This window comes from Peromyscus californicus, unplaced genomic scaffold (genome assembly GCF_007827085.1).
Source record: "Peromyscus californicus insignis strain IS unplaced genomic scaffold, ASM782708v3 Scaffold_23__1_contigs__length_62951481, whole genome shotgun sequence".
Taxonomy (NCBI): Eukaryota; Metazoa; Chordata; class Mammalia; order Rodentia; family Cricetidae; genus Peromyscus; species Peromyscus californicus.
In genome coordinates, this window is record NW_026294534.1 from 60149582 (window position 1) to 60170386 (window position 20805).

At 50.1% G+C, this 20805-nt stretch overlaps 1 protein-coding gene across 7 annotated transcripts in view; it reads left to right on the forward strand.

Annotated features, from left to right (window-relative positions):
• Positions 1-1327: 1327 nt before the first annotated feature.
• Positions 1328-20805, forward strand: part of Nwd1 (NACHT and WD repeat domain containing 1) — an 82320-nt gene continuing 62842 nt past the window's right edge. For 2 of the 7 annotated variants that reach the window (XM_052752492.1, XM_052752495.1), the window contains exons 1-3: positions 4385-4407; positions 7382-7467; positions 13248-13364. In XM_052752492.1, the coding sequence (XP_052608452.1) occupies positions 7384-7467; positions 13248-13364 (201 nt within the window). In that variant the 5' untranslated portion in view covers positions 4385-4407; positions 7382-7383. Of the gene's footprint in view, positions 1692-2583; positions 2682-4384; positions 4408-7381; positions 7468-13247; positions 13365-20805 lie in introns of those variants that run through there. The other 5 variants (XM_052752490.1, XM_052752493.1, XM_052752491.1 and 2 more) reach the window with 5 other exon arrangements.

Consider the following 20805-nt stretch of genomic DNA (forward strand, 5'->3'; position numbering starts at 1 on the left):
CACACCTACTCCAATGAGGCCACACCTACTCCAACGAGGCCACACCTACTCCAATGAGGCCACACCTACTCCAACGAGGCCACACCTCCTAATAGTGCCATTCTCTATGGGACAAACACTCATGAATCTATGGGGTCATTCCTGTTCGGATCCTGCCCTGACTCCTGGACATGTGTAGTTCGGGGTCTTGTGTCTTACGTCATCAATGTGGGCTGGTGACTACATAATAAAAAAAACAAAAATTAATAAAAAAAAGCCGGATGCAGACCCCACGCTCTCTCTGCTCCCTCCCCGCCACCTTTCTCTCTCTCCAGGCCTGGCTCTCCTCTTTCCCCTCCTCCCTTTCCCTCCTAATAAAGCTCTGAAAACTAACACTGGGTTCTGTCATGACCGGGACCTTTCCACGGGTAACCAGTGCCATACCACCAGTGCCGTTTATCACCCTTTCAATTCCTATTCAAACCCCCGCAGTCCAGACATCACCAGCCCTGAGAAACTGGCTAGAATTCCAGTAGTAGGCACAATTTCCCTCCTGTTGAGTGGGCCTTAAGTCCAATTAGACAGCTATATTTTCTTAGTTAGTGATTGATGGGGGAGGGCCCAGCTCACTGTGGCCTCTTCCATCCCTGGGCATGTGGTCCTGGGATGTCTAAGGAAGCAGGCTGAGCAAGCCATGGGAGCAAGCCAGAAGCAGCACCCCTTGAAGCAGCTCCTGCCTTGAGTCCCCTCAGTGATGGATTGTGACTTGGAAACGTAAGCTAAAATAAACCCTTTCCTCCCAAAGTTGCTTTTGGTCACAAAGTTTCATCACAGCAACGGAAACCCTGACTATTCCACGTCCTGCATTGCTCAGCAAAGAATATCCCAGCCCCAAATGTCACCCCATCAGGGCTGCCTAGTAAGACCTGATAACTTGAGTTTGAGACCTCCAGAACCCACGTTGCATAGGCTCCCGCGGTGCCCAGAGACCAGAAGAAGGTGATGGAGGTACAGTTGGCCACGAGCCACACCTGATGTGGGTGCTAGGTACTGAACTTGGGTCCTCAGGAAGAGCAGCAATCGTTCTTATCATCTGACCCTCTTTCCAGCCCCTGGAGCACATGTCCTGCAGCCCTGGGATAGGATCACAGCCTCCCCTCATGGTGTTGGTGACAGATGCAAACCAGCCAGCAGCCTGCACCGCCCCCCGCAATAGACGGCACACGCTGCTGAGAGCCGTCAAGCCTGGCACACAACAGTTAACCACGGGCCTGGCCAGGCGCCCAGCCCAGGCTGCTCCTCAGCCAGTTCCTTTCCTTTATGCCAGTTGCTGGGAGAACTCGGTGGGGTGACCAGAAAATACCTAAGTCAAATGTTACCAGGAAAGGCAGAGCCTTGTTTTCATGGTGGCTCTGGGCCCAGGCAACTTCCTTCTCCCGGGGACTTCGGAGTTGGTGCCCTGCCTGCAAACAAGAGGGAGCTAGTGTCCCCGGGGGGAGCCTGGAGCAGGCGCTGAGCTTGCGGAAGACCCCCCCCCAACTCTTGCTGAGGTGTCTGGGTAACACACAGGGGCCAAAACGATGGGTGGCTGCCCAAGGACCCACTGAGGCACAGATTCTTCAGAGTTCCTTACTGAGAGCCAGGCATGCGTCTGTGGGACCCACATTCCTCGGGGAACAGACACTGAAAATGGAGAGATGTGTGAGCTGAGGGTGAGTACCGCACAGACACAGGGTGGATTCCACAGGGGGTGGTTGAAAGGGCCCATCAAGTCAAGGACCTCCAGGAGACCTTCTCAGAGGAGAATGGAAATTCTCCTTTGAAAATGGGAAAGAATGTGAGTTGCACAGATTTGGTTTAGGATGTGCAAAGGCCCTGAGGTTAAGCTAGGAATGGACCCTCCTCCTCCTCTTCCTCTCCCCCACTCTCTTCCTCTTCTCCCTCTCCCCCTCCCTTCCCCCTCCCCCCTTTTTCCTCTCCCTACTACCTTCTGCCTTTTTGAGGCAGGATCTCATGTAGTCCAGGCTGGCCTCAGTATGCTATGCTAACCCAGGCTGGTGTTGAGCTTCTCCAGCATCCACATCCTGAGCACCACCCACCCCCACCCCCACCCCCACCCCCTTGGTGTTTATGAGACAGAGTCTCATGTAGCCCTGACTGACCTTGAATTCACCGTGTATGTAAGGATGACTTTGAACTCCTGATCCTCCTGCCTCCACCTTCTGACTCATGGTATCACAGGCATGCACTGCCATGCCTGGTTTTGAAGTGCTGAGGGCTGTGAGGGTCTGGTGTGTGCTAGGCAAGCACCCCACGTGCTGTGGTTACAGGTGTGGGCCACCAGGCCATTCCGTTAGCACATATAAATGTTCCATATAAATAGCATACAACATAATATAGTGCACGTATCTGTATCTATAGATATGTGCCCATCAAGCGCTCACTCTGTGTTTGGTGCCTTGCAAATTCATGTGTTCTCAGTGCCTAGCGCACTCCTGTCGCCATGGCTACATTGGCATGCATTCATCCGTCGACCCATGATGCTGCCTGACAGAGCACTTATGAAAAACAGGTGTCCTGAGGGGTGTTGCTCTCAATTCACAGAAGATAGGGCGGTTGCCTGGACCAGGATGCTGGACACTTCCACGTTCCAGGAAGACAATGGAGGAGCCTGTGCTCATGCCTCACGAGCGGACACACAGGTTCAGTCTGTGCCTGTCTGTCACTGGGATCGATGAGACTGGGAGGTGGGGAAAGTTAGAGACGTCCAGGGAAATCCCCTCCCTTCCCTGTCCTCATCTCCGTTCTCCTTCCCTATCCCATCTCCACGGAGTCAGTCTCTCACGGTGCTTCTCAGCCTTCCGGATAACGCTGTGACGCTGTGGCCCTTTAATACGGCTCCTCCTGCTGTGATGACCCCAACCATAAAATGACTGTCATTGCTGCTTCATAACTATCATTTTTCTACTGTTATGAATCAGAATGTAAGGGGTTGGGGATTTAGCTCAGTGGTAGAGCGCTTGCCTAGCAAGCACAAGGCCCTGGGTTCAGTCCTCAGCTCTGAAAAAAAAAGACAAAATGAATCAGAATGTAATTATTTTTTGGAGATAGAGGTTTGTCAAAGGGGTCATGACCCACAGATAGAGAACTTCTGGTCTAAGGTCTTATGCAGGCTAGAAACCAGACTACATCTGAGCCATCCACACCATCACTGAAGCATTCTAGGTCCCTGAACCACACCCCCAGCCCCTCACTGGGGGATTCTAGGCAGGGCTCCACCGCTGAGCCACGCCCCCAGCCCTTCACTGGGGGATTCTAGGCGGGGCTCCACCCCTGAGCCACGCCCCCAGCCCCTCACTGGGGGATTCTAGGCGGGGCTCCACCCTGAGCCACGCCCCCAGTCTCTCACTGGGGGATTCTAGGCAGGGGCTCCACCCCTGAGCCACGCCCCCAGCCCCTCACTGGGGATCCTAGGCGAGGCTCCACCCCTGAGCCACGCCCCCAGCCCCTCACTGGGGATTCTAGGCAGGGGCTCCACCCCTGAGCCACGCCCCCAGCCCCTCACTGGGGATTCTAGGCGGGGCTCCACCCCTGAGCCACGCCCCCAGCCCCTCACTGGGGGATCCTAGGCAGGAGCTCCACCCCTGAGCCACGCCCCCAGCCTTCCACTCACTGGATGTTCCTAGCACTCCTGTTTTCGACAACCACAAATGTCTGCAGACATTGACGCATTCTGGGGCAGCATAGTGCTCCAGACAATCATCTTGCGTAACTTTCACGGTACATGAACACTGGCTTAGGAGAGGCACAGAGAGGGTGGCATGCAGTGGAGTCTCTACCCAATGCCAGGGCTACACATGGTTCCCAGAAACCCTCGGCTTCCTTCTGCACACCTGGGCTCAGGCTCAACTTACACAGAGGCCCCAAGGGAGCCAGGTGTTGGAAAGATTGTCTGGTCCCTGGGCTCCAGCGCCCAGTGCTGCGAACCATAGTTGCTATGGTAACCACTGAAGCTTCCACGAGAAGCTGGAAGCAGACTCTGGTGCCTGAAGGAGGCAACAACATCCACCAACACTGGGAAAGCCGCTGTCCCGCATCCCGTTAGCACTTCAAAGAGTGGAAGACAGCATCCAGGCATCCCCGAAGGAATGATGGGGTGACCGAGGGGCCACAGAGCCTGAGATACGCCCCCTCTTCCGGATGGCCGTGCCTGGCCAGCCTCCCAGGGGGGCTCCTCAGCCGCTGATGTGAGGCCCATGGGTCTCAGGCCCTTTCCTGGGGAAGAATCATCCAGGTGGATGGGAAGCATGAGTGTGGGCCCCCTCAGCCCTGGCACTCGCCAGCGGCTTCTCCAGGGTCAGGCGGGCTCCCTACCAGCACCCTCTTCCAGCAGCAGTGTGGCCATCTTCATCAGCTCTGCCATCGCAGGTAAGGACAGGAGACAAGTGGACACTCTTGATGGCGGGCGGCCATGTCTCATAGGGTCCTCCAAGAGATGTGAGTGAATAGATACGGGCTGGTGACCCCCATAGCAGCCATGGTCAAGGGTCCTCCTGGGTCCTCTGCTTTTTTTCTCCATCACATGAACAGTTGAATACAGTTGCTGTGAGTGGCCTGATATTGCAACCAATGGTCCCAAGGAATGTCCTGTGTGCGCGACTCTGTGCTTTGTCTTGTGTACGTCTGGCGGTTGCTGGAGGAGGAACCCAGCATCTCACACATGCTTGACAAGAGCCAGGGTGGGAACTTATGTGCAGACCAGGGGCTTCATGTCTGCCCCGCAAATGCTCTACTGAGCCACGCCCCTAACCTCCTGCCCGAGCGTTTCTTTTTTTGACTATTCATTTTTTTTTTTTTTTGATGCTGTTGTTCTGGGGACTACACCCAGTTTATGCTAGGCAAGCACTCTTCGAATGAGCTACATTCCCAGACCCTCCCTTGTTTTTATACATTTATTTGTGTGTGTGGTGTGCACACGAGCCTTGCACACAGGACAGCTCTCAGGAGTCTTCTCTCCTCCCACAGTGGGTCCCAGGAACTGAACTTGCGTCTTCAGGCTTGATGGCAAGCTCCTTCACACAATGGGCCATCTCAATAGCCCCATGCTTTAAATTGTGTTGGTTCTCCCTCTGACCAAGCTAAGAGCTTTGAGACAGTACCAGCTGCATCCAGCTGCATCCGTGTTCTTCTCGTTAAATAAAACTACACATGTAACGCCTGGTCTGCATTGGCTCCCAAGGTCCATGATATAATTACTGTCACAATCAGCTTCATGCTACAGGCTGAACCACTGAGCACACAGCACTGTCACTGAGTATGGTGCCCCATAGGGCACCAATGTATAAGGGTCCATTTTCTCACCTTGATACAAACGAGAGTCTTCAAGTATAAAGCTTACCCTCAAACTGCTCAAGTTGCTACAAGACAGGCACTTTGGGTGTTATCAGTTTCTCCTTCCAATGTGGAGTATATTCTACCATTCAATTTTATTTTATTTATTCACTTTTTTAAAAAATGTTTTTTTGAGACAAGATTTCTCTGTGTAGTCCTGGCCGTCAGAACTCACTCTGTAGACCAGGCTGGCTTAAACTCAGAGATCCACCTGGCCTCTGCCTCCCAAGTGCTGGGATTAAAGGTGTGTGCATGGCCCTGTTTAATTCTTTGGTAATGGCTAAGTGGTAAGTGGCTGATGGCACTGTTGATTCATTATTGTCTGCCACATGGATTGCATGTATTCCTTTGATCTGTTGGCTTCTTAGTGCTGGGGACTGAACTTGAGGTCCCCAAACACACTCTGCATGTGCCTGAAAAGTTCAGATGATGGAGTCACGTGCAAGCTCCTGATTTCAGACTTCACTGTGTCCTTTTGACATGTCCCTCATGCTTAGCAAGGCTCTGGGCCTGAACTTCGTATCTGATAAGAATTTTATGAGCACATCCAAATACCCTATAAAGTTGAAAAGACAGATTGGGAAAGGGACAAGTGTGTGGGAGACAGATCCCAGACTCCCATTCTGGAAAGCTCCCAAGTCAGAATCTGAGTATGTATTTTGAGTCACTCACTTTGGGTTGTGGTAAAACCACTGCCTAGGGTCCCCAGTGAGGGGCTGGGGGCGTGGCTCAGGGGTGGAGCCCTGTCTAGAATCCCCCAGTGAGGAGCTGGGGGCGTGGCTCAGGGGTGGGGCCCCTGTCTAGAATCCCCCAGTGAGGGACTGGGGGCGTGGCTCAGGGGTGGGGCCCCTGTCTAGAATCCCCCAGTGAGGGGCTGGGGGCGTGGCTCAGGGGTGGAACCCTACCTAGGATCCCCAGTGAAGGGCTGGGGGCGTGACTCAGGGTGGAGCCCCGCCTAGAATCCCCAGTGAGGGGCTGGGGACATGGCTCAGGGGTGGAGATCCTGCCTAAACTCCCCCAGTGAGGGGCTGGGGGCGTGGCTCCATCCCCTGTCTCATGTGTGAGGCTCTCACACCTGGTTCATGCTGCATTCCAGAGGAACTGGAAATAATCCTTGAGTGTGTTAGAAGCAGAGCCTGGAGTGGATCAGCATGTTCTTGCATGTGACCTCCTTGTTTATTTCGCTTGTAATTAGCTGAGAATACTGTCTGTGTTTGGTGGGTTTCCTTATTTTGTTGCAGTACAAGGGGCGAAACCCAGGGCCTCTATCGTGCTGGGTCCAAGAGAGTATAATGATCCAAATGTGACCGAACCATTTGTCTCCCGTTGGGTAGGAGGACAAACTTCATTATTTTACACAACCGCATGGAGCTGGAGAGCAGTGAAGGGCCTCCTGTGTGCTGGGTCCAGAGGCCCCTTCCACCGTGCTTCCTGCCCAACACGCCTTCACTTTATCTGGCTGCCCTGACTTAGTCTGGGCTCATCCTGCTGGGCTGGGCCTGAGGGTGTCTTGGGCTGTGATATTTGTGGAGCTCACACAGGCGACTCCATGTGATCCAGAGTGGCTGGTTTCTTTGACTCTGGTTTGACTCCATGTAATTTTTAGATTTCAATAATTTTGTGTGTGTGGTCTTTCTGGGGGAGAGAATTATGTGTGCACCAGGACAGCACACATCTGTGGAGGTCAGAGGACAACTTTCGAGATCAGTTCCTTCCTTGTGTCCTGGGGGCAGGTGGACAGGCTTGGCAGCAAGCCCCTTTACTGCTGAGCCATCTTGTTGGCTTCTTCTTCTTCTTCTTCTTCTTCTTCTTCTTCCTCCTCCTCCTCCTCCTCCTCCTCCTCCTCCTCCTCCTCCTCCTCCTCTTTCCTTCTTTTTCTTCTTCTTCTTCCGTATTTTTTTGTTATTTAGGAGTCCAACCTTGCAGGGGTCTGATGAGACACAGAGCTCAGTGGGGGTGGGTGGGACGTCTGGAATCTTCTCTCTAATGCGCTCCTGGTCGTGCCTTGCAGATATGGACGCAGAGCGAGAAGCCCTTCAGTGCATTGCCTACCCCGAAGTGCAGAGCTTCTGTCGGAAACACGGCTTGACATTCGAGGTGAGCCTCCGGGGTCACTTGGGAGTCACACCACCCCTTGTCATCTGTTTGGTGTTTTAGCTTTTTGTCTCAAAACTCAAAATGTTTTTTTGTTTTGTCTTTTGAGAGAAGGTCTCATTTAGCCCAGGTTGGACTCGAACTCACTGTGTAGCTGAGGATAACCTTGAATTCGTAATCTGCGTACCTTCACCTCCCTAGTGACAGGGTGACAGGTGTGTGCCACCAAGCCATTTATGCAGTGATGTGGATGGACCCCTGGGATTCACGTGTGCTAGGCAGGCACTCTACCAACCCACCTGTAAACAGTGTACCAATTGAGCTACCTCTCCAAGAGGTCCATCTGCCTCTGCCTCCTGAGTGCTGGGATTAAAGGCGTGCGCCACTGTGGGGGTCCCTACAAATGCCACAGCCAGCACAGAAGCCATCTTCCAGAGGCAAGAAGGAAATCCAGTTCAGCAAGACTTAGTTAGCTGGGCTGGATCAGACTTCCGGAGTCTGGCCCCAGGCAGTTTATTTCAGGCATATTTAAGTACAGTAGAGTTTTGAAAAAGTTTCCTGGTGACAATTGTCCCAGTCCCATGTGCACAACAAAGCTTAAGGAATGACTACACCAAAACTCTTTTGCGAAATACGTGTGACCTCCACCACAAAGATGGGTTCTGTAGCTTAAGGGCCCAGGATCTGCTGTGGTCTCTGACGAAGATAGTGTAGGGGTCAGCAGGCTATGACGTCCGTGTGACATCTCCCCTAAGGGTGGGTTCTAGTGACCGAGAAACAAAGATAAAGGTCTAGGAGGGAGAGTCTGGGATAAGCATTCTGGGGATCTGGTTCTACAGAAAGCAAAGGTCACCAGGTCATTAAACAGCATCTACTGTCAGCCTTCTCAGTGGAAAACAGGTATTCATTTCCTCCTTTGAGAAGACAACCCTGCGTGATTACATTCCTAGTTTCTCCAGTGCGTATGTGTGAGCACTCATGCCCTCTACATGCCACCAGGTCAGCTGTCCTACTCACTTTTTTTTTTTGGTTTTTCGAGACAGGGTTTCTCTGTAGTTTTGGTGCCTGTCCTGGATCTCGCTCTGTAGACCAGACTGGCCTCGAACTCACAGAGATCCACCTGCCTCTGCCTCCCGAGTGCTAGGATTAAAGGCATGCACCACTACCGCCCGGCTGTCCTACTCACTTTTTAAGCAAGATTTGTTTAATGATTTTATGCATTTGGATGTTTGTCTGCATGTAAGTCTATGTGCTTCATGTGTACAATACCTGTGGAGGCCAGAAAAGGGCGTCAGATTCTCTGGACCTGGAGTTTCAGACAGTTGTGAGCTGCCATGTGGGTGCTGGGAACTGAACCTGGGTCCCCTGCAAGAGCAGCCATTGCTCTTAACTGTTGAGCCATCTCTCCAGCCCTTTGTAATTTTTTAATAAGAGACCACCTTCTTGCTCTACATCTTGCTCTCCCCATCTCCTCATCAGTGTTCCTGTATATGTGTGTGTGTACATGTGTGTGCACACATGTGGAGACCAGGTGTCACTCTTGGGTGTCATTCCCCAGGTGCCATCCGTTCAGGTTTTAGAGACAGCATCTCCCTCTGGCCTAGAGCTCGCCAACCAGACTGCCTGACATCCAGCCCCGGGGTCCTCAGCTCTAGGACTGCAGGATGTATCACTGAGCCTGGCTTTTGCATGAGTTCATGGGATGGAACTCAGGGCCTCGTGCTACAGACAAGCATCTTAGAGATCTGCCATTGCCCAGCCCCTCTCCACACTTTTTTGAAACAAAGTCTGTGTGTGTGCGTGTGCGCGCCCGTGTGTGTGTGTGTGTGTGTGTGTGTGTGTGTGTGTGTGTGTGTGTGTGTGTTTGAGACAGGGTTTCTCTGTGTAGCTCTGGCTGTTCTGGATCTCTCTATAGACTAGGCTGGAACTCAGAGATCCGCCTGGCTCTGCCTTCCGAGCGCTGGGATTAAAAGTGTGCGCCACCATTGCCAAGCGAGACAGTGTTTCTAAAAGTCAGCCTCATTTTTGTTGTTCCTAGAATTTATATGTGAATTCATACAAAACATTCCAGACCGGTGTTTCCTAATCCTGGTCCTCCTCTTCATCCTGGTTAATCTGGAAAGCAGCTCGTAGCGCTCTCCCTCTCCCTCCCTCTCTCTCTCTCTCTCTCTCTCTCTCTCTCTCTCTCTCTCTCTCTCTGTGTCTCTGTCTCTCTCTCTCTCAGTTTTTTTTTTTTTTTTTTTTTTGGTTTTTCGAGACAGGGTTTCTCTGTGTAGTTTTGCGCCTTTCCTGGGACTCACTTGGTAGCCCAGGCTGGCCTCGAACTCACAGAGATCCGCCTGGCTCTGCCTCCCGAGTGCTGGGATTAAAGGCGTGCGCCACCACCGCCCGGCTCTCTCTCAGTTTTTTGAGATGGGGTTTCTCTGTGTAGCAATCCTGGCTGGCCTAGAACTCACTCTGTAGACCGGGCCGGCCTCAAGTCCATGTGCCTCTGCTCCCCAAGTGCTGGGATTAAAGGCGAGTGCCACCACTGCCTGGCTAATAGCTCTCTTTGCTGTTGGCAACAGTTGGCCCCGGAGACTGTCATCCTTCAGATACCTTTTGGGGAAAGACACCTGAGAGTGACAATGATCGTGTTCTTCATCTATGGTCACATCCCTCCACCAAGATTCCCCGTTTTCCAGTTCGCTTTGACTCTCTCCTGGAGGAAGTGCTTGAAACTGGCAGCATCCGGTGATTCCTGTCTTCTCCAGGGTGCAGTCAAGGGTGAATTCCAAAACCAACCTCCCCACAAGCTTTCCTATGGTGCCATGGTGGCAGAAGGGGCAGAAAGTCCAACTCATTGTTGATAGACTCCTGAGAAAGGACCAGGCTTCCCTTGAAAGCTTGAAGGTCTGAGTTTTGATCCCCAGTTCCCACATAGAAGCTGGGTGCAGTGGCATGTGACTGTAATCTGAACTTGGAGGTCAGGGCAGAGACAGGCACCACCCCAGAGCTGGATGGCCATGCAGTCCAGTCTGAGAGACCCTGTCTCAAAAACCAAGATGGGGCAGAACAAAGGAAGACACCAGACACATGCACATGCACACCTCTGTGCACACACACGCATGAACATGTACACACATATACCACAGAGAGAAATAAAGGAGCCAGAAGGATGACTTGGTGGTCAAGAGGGCTTCTGCTGTTGGATCAGACCTGAGTTTGGTTCCCAGCACCCACATTAGGTAACCCACAACCACCTGTAACTCCAGTTCCAGGAGATCCAGTGCCCTCTTCTGGCCTCTGAGGGTACTGCACACATGTTCACAGACACACTCATGTTTACATTATGTGTATACATACTTATAGAAATAATAACACATGCAGCCCAGCTATGGTGGCGCACACCTTTAATCTCAGTACTTGGGAGACAGAGGCAGGCGGAACTCTGTGAATTCAATGCCAGCCTGGTCTACAGAGCGAGTTCCAGGACAGCCAGGGCTACACAGAGAAACCCTGTCTCAACCCCCCCCCCACCCCCAAAATAGCATTTTTTTAAAAAAGGAAATAAGGAAGGAGATGGGTTTGGAATTCCACTGTTCCTGTCATTGCTTAAGAGACAGAATTCGCCGGGCGATGGTGGCACACGCCTTTAATCCCAGCACTCGGGAGGCAGAGCCAGGCGGATCTCTGTGAGTTCGAGGCCAGCCTGGGCTACCAAGTGAGTTCCAGAAAAAGGCGCAAAGCTACACAGAGAAACCCTGTCTCGAAAAACCAAAAAAAAGAGACAGAATTCAAGCTCAGAGACAAGAGGACAATGAGTCAAGGAAGAGCATTGATTGAGCCCAGAGTTCAAGGCCAGCCTGGGAAACATAGGGAGATGCTGTCTCAAAATAAGTAAATAAAATAAAATAAACAGGCCATGAGGGTATAGCTCAGGGGTGGAGCATTTGCCTCACGAGAGTGAGGGCCCTGGGGTCCGTCCCCAGCACCACCGGAACGAAACAGCGGCAGAGGGAAATCTTACACACTGAGGGCTCACTAAAGCCCTGTGCTTGTCCCTTAAACACCCTCACTGGTGCCCCAGGCAGATGGCACAAGTGCCTGGCTAGCTGGGGGGGGGGGGGGGGGCTGGAGGCTGCACCCTCACCACCTCTCCCCGCGGGGTCCCCTCAGCCTCTGTTGCTGTAGCTGTAGTTACTCAGGATTTGCATTTCTCTCTGGGCTACAGGATTTACAAAGGTGGAGTCAGCTCCGTGTACCCTTTGTCTTCCTGTCATTCCAGCCTTCCCTGGGCCAGTGCTGCAGCTGCCATTCAGCCCAGCTCCCAACCCCTCCTCCACCTCCCCCAGCTCTCTGCCAGCCAGTGGCAGAGGTGGACCTGGTGTGTGGTTGCTAAGGAGAGTTGGCTGGGTCACTTCCTGCTGGTCTCAATACCCTCCGTCACAAAGCATGCTCCCAGCAAGCTTGGACATGTTCTCCTTTAAAAAGGAACAGGGCGAGAAACACCCAGCTTCCTACAGAATTTTTCAATTGTTGAAACAGGGTCTTGTGAAATCCAGGTTGACACTGAGCTTGCTATGTAGCTAAGGATGACCTTGAGCTCTGGATCCCTCTGTTTCCAAGCAGAGGGATAAAAGGCATGCCCCAGCCCCAGCTGCTAGACAGTGCTGGGCATCAAACTCAGGGCTTTGTGTAGTCAGGGGAGCCCTCTGCCAACTAAGGCACAGCCTCAGCCCTAGCAAGCCTGTTCTTGTTTTTTAAGGTTTATTATTTTTATTTATGGTTTTTTGCCAAGTGTGTGCAGGGCTTTGGATCCCCAGAGCTGGAGTTCCAAGCTGTTGTGAGATGCCCAGTGCAGTTCTGGGAAATGAACTCAGATCTCTGAAGGAGCAGCAAGTGCTCGCAACCACCAAGACAGCCCTCCAGCCCCACAAACTTGTTTTTAAGTAAACCTTTCTTTTCTCTTCTCTTCTCTTCTTCCTTGAGGCAGGGTCTCTATGCAGCTCAGACAGGCTTTGGACTCAAAATCCTTGCTCCTGCTTCAGCATCTGGAGCCCAAGGGCCCTTCCTTGTAGTTCATGACCGTGACCTTCTGAGAGAGGAACAACCGTGAATCCTGAAGATACCCAAAGATGCCCCCTCAGTGTGGAGCTACCCTTTTCTTTTCTCATAATTACACTGAGGACCCACGTTTTTTAAATTTTTTCTTTCTTTTTAAAAAACGTGCATTGGTGTTTTGCCTGCCTGTATGTCTGTGTGAAGGTGTCTGGTCCACTGGAACTGGAGTTACAGACCGGTGTGAGCTGCCATGTGGGTGCTCGGAATTGAACCTGGGTCCTCTGGAAGAGGAGTCAATGCTTTCAATCTCTGAGCCATCTCTCTAGTCCCTCTTTTTAAAATTTTTCAAAACAAGTTTTCTCTGTGTAGCCCTGGCTGTCCTGGAACTCGCTCTGTAGACCAGGCTGGCCTCGAACTCACAGAGATCCCCCTGCCTCTGTCTCCCGAGTGCTAGGATTAAAGGCGTGCCACTTTTGTTCTTTTATTCTGGTTCAGAATGGAATCCAGGGACCGATTGTGTGCATTATGCAAACCATCTGCCACACACCACACCCCCAGCCCCTCACTGGGGGATTCTAGGCAAGCATCCTACCACTTAGCTACATCCCTAGCCTCAAATTTGTCTAATCTAGAATCCCCCTGGAAGAGAGATGCAACAAAACTGGTTGGGAGAAACTTCTTCAGTCGAATGAAATTATAGAACAAATCAGTCATCAGAAACCTCACCCTTCTATTCCCAGGTGGTTGATCTGAGGTGGGGTGTCCCGAACACACAGGCCACTGACCACTTGACCACAGAACTCTGCTTAGAAGAACTTGAACGCTGCCAGAAAACATCCATAGGACCAGCTTTTGTGGTGAGTGTGTCAGGGTAGGTGGAGGTGCCCTTATTCCGTCTTCCATCACAGGAATGTGGCCCCTGACAGCTACCCAAACAGAGGAGTGAGAGAAGTGGGTGGCACTTTAGCAAACAACCCAATCCCCATAAACCGGTCATGACAGACATAACTAATCAGTAACAGTACTCATGTGCTCTTCAGAAATAGCTGGAAGCCAGGCATTAGTAATCAAATGCAGCAGTAAGTGAGCTGGAGAGGATAACACTGACTCGGGAGGGTGTCTTTCGGGCCATTCTGAAATTCCCTCACTCTTCCCACCTGGTCCACTTTACATCTGTGAAACTTTGGGATTCTGGAAAACAAGAGAGAAAGTAGAAACCCACATCCTTTTTCTGCCTCCATGTTTCTGTTGGTCTGGAACACACACTTGTACCTCCTCTGTCACCAAAATAATCCCCAAGCTGGGAGATAGTCAGGCCTGTATTTCCAGCACCCAGGAGGTGGGGGCAGGAAGATCAGGAGTTCAAGGTCATCCTTGGCTACCAAGTTGCAGACCCTGTCTCAAAAAGTGACAATTAAAAAAGAAAAGCAAGCTGGGTGGTGGTAGCGCATGCCTTTAATCTCAGCACTTGGGAGGCAGAAGCAAGTGGATCTCTGTGAGTTCGAGGCCAGTCTGGGCTACCAAGTGAGTTCCAGGAAAGGCTCCCAAAGCTACACAAAGAAACCCTGTAGCAAAAAAAAAAAAAAACCAACCCAAAACAACAACAACAAAATCCCAACCCCTCCCCCCCCCAAAAAAACCCCACAAACAAACAAAAACAAAAACAAAAACCAAGCTGGGAATACCCAGCACTCAGGAGGCAGAGGCAGGTGGATCTCTGTGAGTTTGAGGCCAGCCTGGTCTACAGAGCGAGATCCAGGACAGCCAGAGATACATAGAGAAACCCTGTTTTGAAACAAACAAACAAACACCCCTGAGATCCAGCAGTTAAGAGCCTGTGCTGCTCTTGCAGAACATCCCAGTTCAGTGCCCAGCACCCATGTCAGGCTGCTCACAACTGTTCATAACTTCAGCTCCCAGGAGTCTGATGCCCTCTTCTGGCCTCTGAGGACACTGCACTCATGTGCACATACCCACTCACAGGCTCACCCATGAATAAAAAACCTCACTGTCCACAAGAAGAGCTGCAGACCCTGTGCAACAACATTCACATTGCCTTGATCACAGTGTGTCGGCAGCATGGATTAGCATTCACCCAGATTTCTAGAATGTTCTATAGGCTAGCGTTGCCTCAGTGAATAAGTCTCCCTAAGAGAACAAATCAGAAGAAGCTGGAGGTGCAGGCATACACCTGTTGTCACAACTGCTTGGGAGGCTGAGGGAGGAGGATTGCTTCAACCCAGGAGTCTTTTTTTAATAACCCGATGAGTTCAATTAGTACCATCTGAATGCCAACATAGAGCCTGAGCAACCTGCCAGAGGTCCTACCCTTCAAACAAAGTGACTTCCTTCCCCAGCAGCCATCAACTGCCAATAGGTCCTCAGATCAGGGTAGGACCTCATAACACCCCCACATTGGATTTTGTAAGAATGATGAGTGGCGTTGGTTACCGGCACTGGTTACCATGCCGATAGGTCATGGCCACGGCAAAGCCCAGTATCAGTATCAGAGCTTTATTAGGAGAAAGAGAGGCGGAGGGCAGAAGAACCAGGCCTGGTGAGAGACACACATGCAGAGAGCAGAGAGAGAGAGAGAAAGATGGTGGGGGAGAGAGAGAACAGAACGGAGAGAGAGGGTGGGGTCCGAGTCACGGCTCTTTAAGGTGCAGGTGGGCTTACAGAGCTAAGCCATGCATGTGCAGATTGCATGACCACGCCATGCTACTTAATCACCAGCGCACATTGATGATGTAAGAGACAAGACCCCTTGTCTAGCTCCTGAACTGTGGTCATGCAGCTGGAGCGCGGCAGAATCCCAACAGGTTTTAGCTGTCTTGATCTTGTGTAGGTATAGCTGAGCTGTCGTCTTGAGCTTGTGTAGGTATAGCTGCTGTGAGCTCGTGCATTCAAACAGTCATGTATCAAAACCCCCTCAGGTGCCTGCCCTGAGGAGATTTCTCCCAGAGTCCTGGGGAGGATGCTGCACATGGCGGGGATACTAATCTAAGGGATATCAAATGAATCTATTTACACGAAACTCTTTAGTCCATTTACTTTATTCTTCAAGACAAAATTCTATCTACACAGCTTCAACTCTGTTCTCATCCTTAGCTCCTCTCTGTCCCCTCTCCTGTCCTCTCATAGTCCTACCTAAGTTCTTTCCATCTCGTTCTCATCTTCGTCTTCATTCCTATCTCCATCTCTGTTCCTTTCTCCTTCCTGTGACCCATCTCCCCACACATACCATCAGCAATACTCTGCCCTGCCACTTTCTGGGTGGGCAGGGTGAGTCTGCTCAGTAGCTAGGAAACCTGCACCATAGCTTGAATGCACCTGGTAAGAAAAAGGCCCTTTTGTTGAACTAATTGTTGGAGGGGAAGTCTGAGGTGCCATTTGGCCTGAGGAAGAAAGGAGGGTCTGAGCTTAATTGGCACAAGACACAAAGCTACTATGTAACATCTGCCTTGTCCTCCTGGCGCCTCTGTATGGATATTTACCTTCATTCAGGAGACCAGCAGGTGGTCTGAAATGCTTATTCTGTCTGCCATTTGTCTTTGGATGTTTGAGAGGTAACTCAGATAAAATACACTGTTAGAAGTTCTTAGAAGAAGAATTAATTGGGAAAGCTACCACAGCATACAAGAAATTCATTGCAGGAACCGGCTAAAATGTATTTAAGAGCTAATATCACGGAGACGCCTTGAGGCTTGGCTTTTCCCTCTGAAGAGCCCTGCTTGTCCCAGGTATCGGCTTTTGCTTTAGTCGGCTGAATTCCTGCTTCATGTTTCTGCGGCCTGTGGCGGTCATGCCGGGTCTACAGCCTTTTTCCCGCCCCCCCTTCTGTGATGCTCCTGAGCAATTGTGCTGATGGAGATGTCCCATTTAGAGCCCATGAGTTGGAGGCCAGCCTGGGCCAGGGCTGAGTCACACCTCTGCCAACGTGGTAACATTTTGTTGTTGTTTGCTTTTTTATTTTTGTTTTTTTGAGACAGGGTTTCTCTGTGTAGCCTTGGCTATCCTAGAACTCACTCTGTAGACCAGGCTAGCCTCAAACTCACAGAGATTCCCTGCCTCTGCCTCCTGAGTGCTGGGATTAAAGGTGTGTGCCACCATGCTTGGTCATGTGTTAACTTTTAACTTCAGTGCCTCTGGTGTCTTCAAACTGTGTCCTGTACTTCTCTTTGTACTCAACTACCAGGATGTTTTAATTATTATTGCTTTAAAGTATTTTCTCAGGCTGGGAGAATGCTCAGTGTGTCAAGTGTCTGGTGCACAGGCAGGAGCACCCAAGTTCAAATCCTGAGCACCTAGAGGGCAAAGATGGATGGATCCCTGGAACTCACTGAGCAGCCAGTGAGTGAGCTCAGGTTCCTGGAGAGACTGTGTCTCAAAAAAGAAAGTGTGGACTGGAGAGGTGGCTAAGCAGTACCACATGCCTGCTGTAATCACAGAAGACCCAGCACCTGTAAGGGTCCGAGAATTGCTGAAAACCCCAGACCCAAATAGTACGTGAAAGCAGTGTTGATTCCAGCATGGCAGGGGTCGGGTATCTACCATTTGTACAAAATGTTCCCTGAAAGGGAGCACGCAGGTCCCTTTTAAGCTCAGCTAGGGAAATCTAGGAACAGCTAGGTCATCTCAAACACAATTGGTTATGCAGGCTGTAGCCAAATTAGTACATTTTTAATTGACTGTGGTTATAGTTTTACCATTTGGGGGCATACTTGGGCAAGGCATGGTATGTTTTAGGGAGATTACAGGAACTGTCCTTTTTGGTCACTGCCTTGAGGTACTGTGGGCTGGCTCAGGCCTGGTACGTACTGTCTCCCTCATCTCTGGGTTCATGTTATCTCTCTCATCTCTGGGTTCACGCTATCTCTCTCATCTCTGGGTACCTGCTATCTCTCTCATCTCTGGGTACCTGCTATCTCTCTCATCTCTGGGTACATGCTATCTCCCTCATCTCTGGGTACATGCTATCTCCCTCATCTCTGGGTACCTGCTATCTCCCTCATCTCTGGGTACCTGCTATCTCCCTCATCTCTGGGTACATGCTATCTCCCTCATCTCTGGGTTCATGCTATCTCTCTCATCTCTGGGTACCTGCTATCTCCCTCATCTCTGGGTACCTGCTATCTCCCTCATCTCTGGGTACCTGCTATCTCCCTCATCTCTGGGTACCTGCTATCTCCCTCATCTCTGGGTTCACGCTATCTCTCTCATCTCTGGGTTCATGCTATCTCTCTCATCTCTGGGTACCTGCTATCTCCCTCATCTCTGGGTACATGCTATCTCCCTCGTTGTCCTTTTAGGAAACTGAAACTCGGGCCCAGTTGTAAAATGGGGAAAGTTCGGACCTTCCACGCCCTCATCAGGGAGCTCACAAATGCTTTAACTCTGGTTCCAGGGGATCTGACACTCTCTTCTGGCCTCCGTGGACACTGAATCCACAATAGTACACACCCACACATGTAAATAAACTTTAAAAAATTAGTAAGTTAGAGAGAGGGCTAGAAGTCATATTGTGTATACCTTTGGCCTCCACATGCACAGACCATATATGTATGTGCGCACGCGCACGCGCACACACACACACACACACACACACACACACACACACACACATACACACGATGAAAATGCTCTCTTGCTATAACTCCCCTTCTCAGTTATTTTTCCATGCTCCTAAGTTTCATTTCCCAAAGATCTGACAATCATGTTGAGTTTGCAAAGGATAACTGTGTTTCGTTTTTTTCCCTTTTGAGAAGGGGTCTCCGGTAACCCAGGATGGCCTCAAACTCACTATGAAGCTGAAACTAGTCATTGACTCAATTCTCCAGCCTCTACCTCCAGTTCAGGGATGGCGGGCCTGTGCCACCAGCCAGTCCAGTTCTGGACATTTATTTATTTATGGGAGTGGAGCACAGGCCTTGGCGCGCATGCAGGTCAGAGGGCAACCTGCAGTAATGAATTCTCCGCAGGTGCCTGCCCTGAGGAGATTTCTACCAGGGTCCAGAACAGATGCTCCAAGCAGCTGGGTTACTCATCTGAGGGAAACCAAGTGCATCTAAGCACACCGAGCTCTTTAGTCCGTTCACTTCATTCTTCTAAATCAACTCTATCTACACAGCTGCTTTTTTGTTCTCATACCGAGCTCCTCTCTGTCCCTTCTGCTGTTCCCTCATTAGTCTACCTAGTTCTTTCCATGTTCTTCTCATCTTTGTTCCCCCAAGCAAATTTATATATATATATATATATCCATTCATTAACAACTTGTTAGTAAAAACTACAAAGTCAACTCTCAGGGACAAGTATTCTGGTGAGAGTCACACCTGGCAAAGACTTGGCCAGCCTAACGGTGACTGACAACAGCTGCAGGCTGTAACAAGTTCTGGCTATCTCTTAAAGGGATCGCTACAAGGGTTACAAGGGAAGAAATTAAACCAATGAGAGATTTAAGGAAAAGACAAAGAATATGTGTGCTATTTTATGTGATTAATAATATCCAGACATGGGCAGTGGTGGCACGCCTTTAATCCCAGCACTCGGGAGGCAGAGCCAGGTGGGTCTCTGTGAGTTCGAGGCCAGCCTGTTCTACAAAGCAAGTTTCAGGATAGGCTCCAAAGCTACACAGAGAAACCCTGTCTTGGAAAAACCTAAATAAATAAATAAATAGATAAATAAATAAATAAATCCAGGCGTGGTTCATCAGTTAACAGCCTTTTTCTGTTAGTGACCTGAATCTCAGGACCTATACATAATTAGTCTACTGAGCTAAAATCTTGCATTAAAAACTGATGTAGAGCCGGGCGGTGGTGGCGCACGCCTTTAATCCCAGCACTCAGGAGGCAGAGGCAGGCGGATCTCTGTGAGTTCGAGGCCAGCCTGTTCTACAGAGCGAGATCCAGGAAAGGCGCAAAACTACACAGAGAAACCCTGTCTTGAAAAACCAAAAAAAAAAAAAAAAAAAAAAAAACTGATGTAGAAATAAATACAAAGTGTTAATTGTATTTTGAATCAGAGTGGGGAGGTGCTGATGGAGGAAGCTTAGGGCAACATAGGTGCTGTTGATCTCTTGAAGGACTAAGATACACCAAGGCCAGACACCTGCACTATCACTTCTGGTTCACTATAATTCTTCTGAAGAGTTTTGATCCAATAAGGCCAGGCACCTGCAGTTCCACTCTGTGAAAGTTCTACGAAGACACTTTGTCTGGCCAATATTTACCTTGTCAGTGGCTAAGGCTGGAGAACAAGACCTCTAAGTGTCTACAGTCCACATGGAACAATAGATCTAGCATGAAGCATATTTTAGTGTGTTTCTATTCATAAAAATTGTACAGTTACCCAGGCGGTGGTGGTGCATGCCTTTAATCCCAGCACTTGTGAGGCAGAGCCAGGTGGATCTCTGTGAGTTCAAGGCCAGCCTGGTCTACAAAGTGAGTTCCAGCAAAGGCACAAAACTACACAGAGAAACCCTGTCTCGGGGGAAAAAAAAAGAAAAAAATTGTACAGTTAAACAAGAAACCATCTTCTAGACTATCTATAATTATGTGTGTCCATAAAATTGAGATGCAATCGTGAGATTACATGTACACATTACATGGAAATGCATGGTAAATGGGGAGAATCATAGCCGTTATTACACAAGAAGTTTACAAGACACAGCCAGTTCATTCAAAAGGCAGTAATCCCATAACGCCTTGTGTGGGTTTCCTCTTACAGAACCCTTAGTTCTGATAGGTTGACCTTCTGAACTCTAGTTGTCACTGCTGTATACTCCATGGACTTTTGCTGCCAGCAGCTCTATGGGTGACTGTGGAGGTCCAGCCCCTTGGTAGTCCCTTCCCAGGGTCCTGGAAGAATCTATAACCAGCTGATAATGTAATCTTTGATGAAAAGAAGTGAGTCTATGTGCATGAAATCCTTAGTCCATACACGTTATTATTCTAAATCAGTTCTCTCTATTGTGCTCTCATGCTCCTTTCTTGCCTGATTTCTCTCTACCTTTATCTGCTGTCCTCTCTAAGTTCTACCTTAATTCTCTCATCTCAGTTCTGCCTCATCTAGGTTCTCATCCATCTAGTTCTTTCCCATATCAGCTCCTCTCCCATCTCCTTCTCTCTCATCTTGTTCTTCCCCATCTGACTCTTCTTCATCTTCCATCTCGTTCCTCTAGTCCTCTCTTCTTGCCCTTCAATCTAGTTCTTCCCATCTAGTCCCTTCCTCTCTAGTTTTTACCGATCTAGTTCTTCCATTCTCTTTTCTCTCTTCCATCTCATCCTCAAGTTCTCTCTT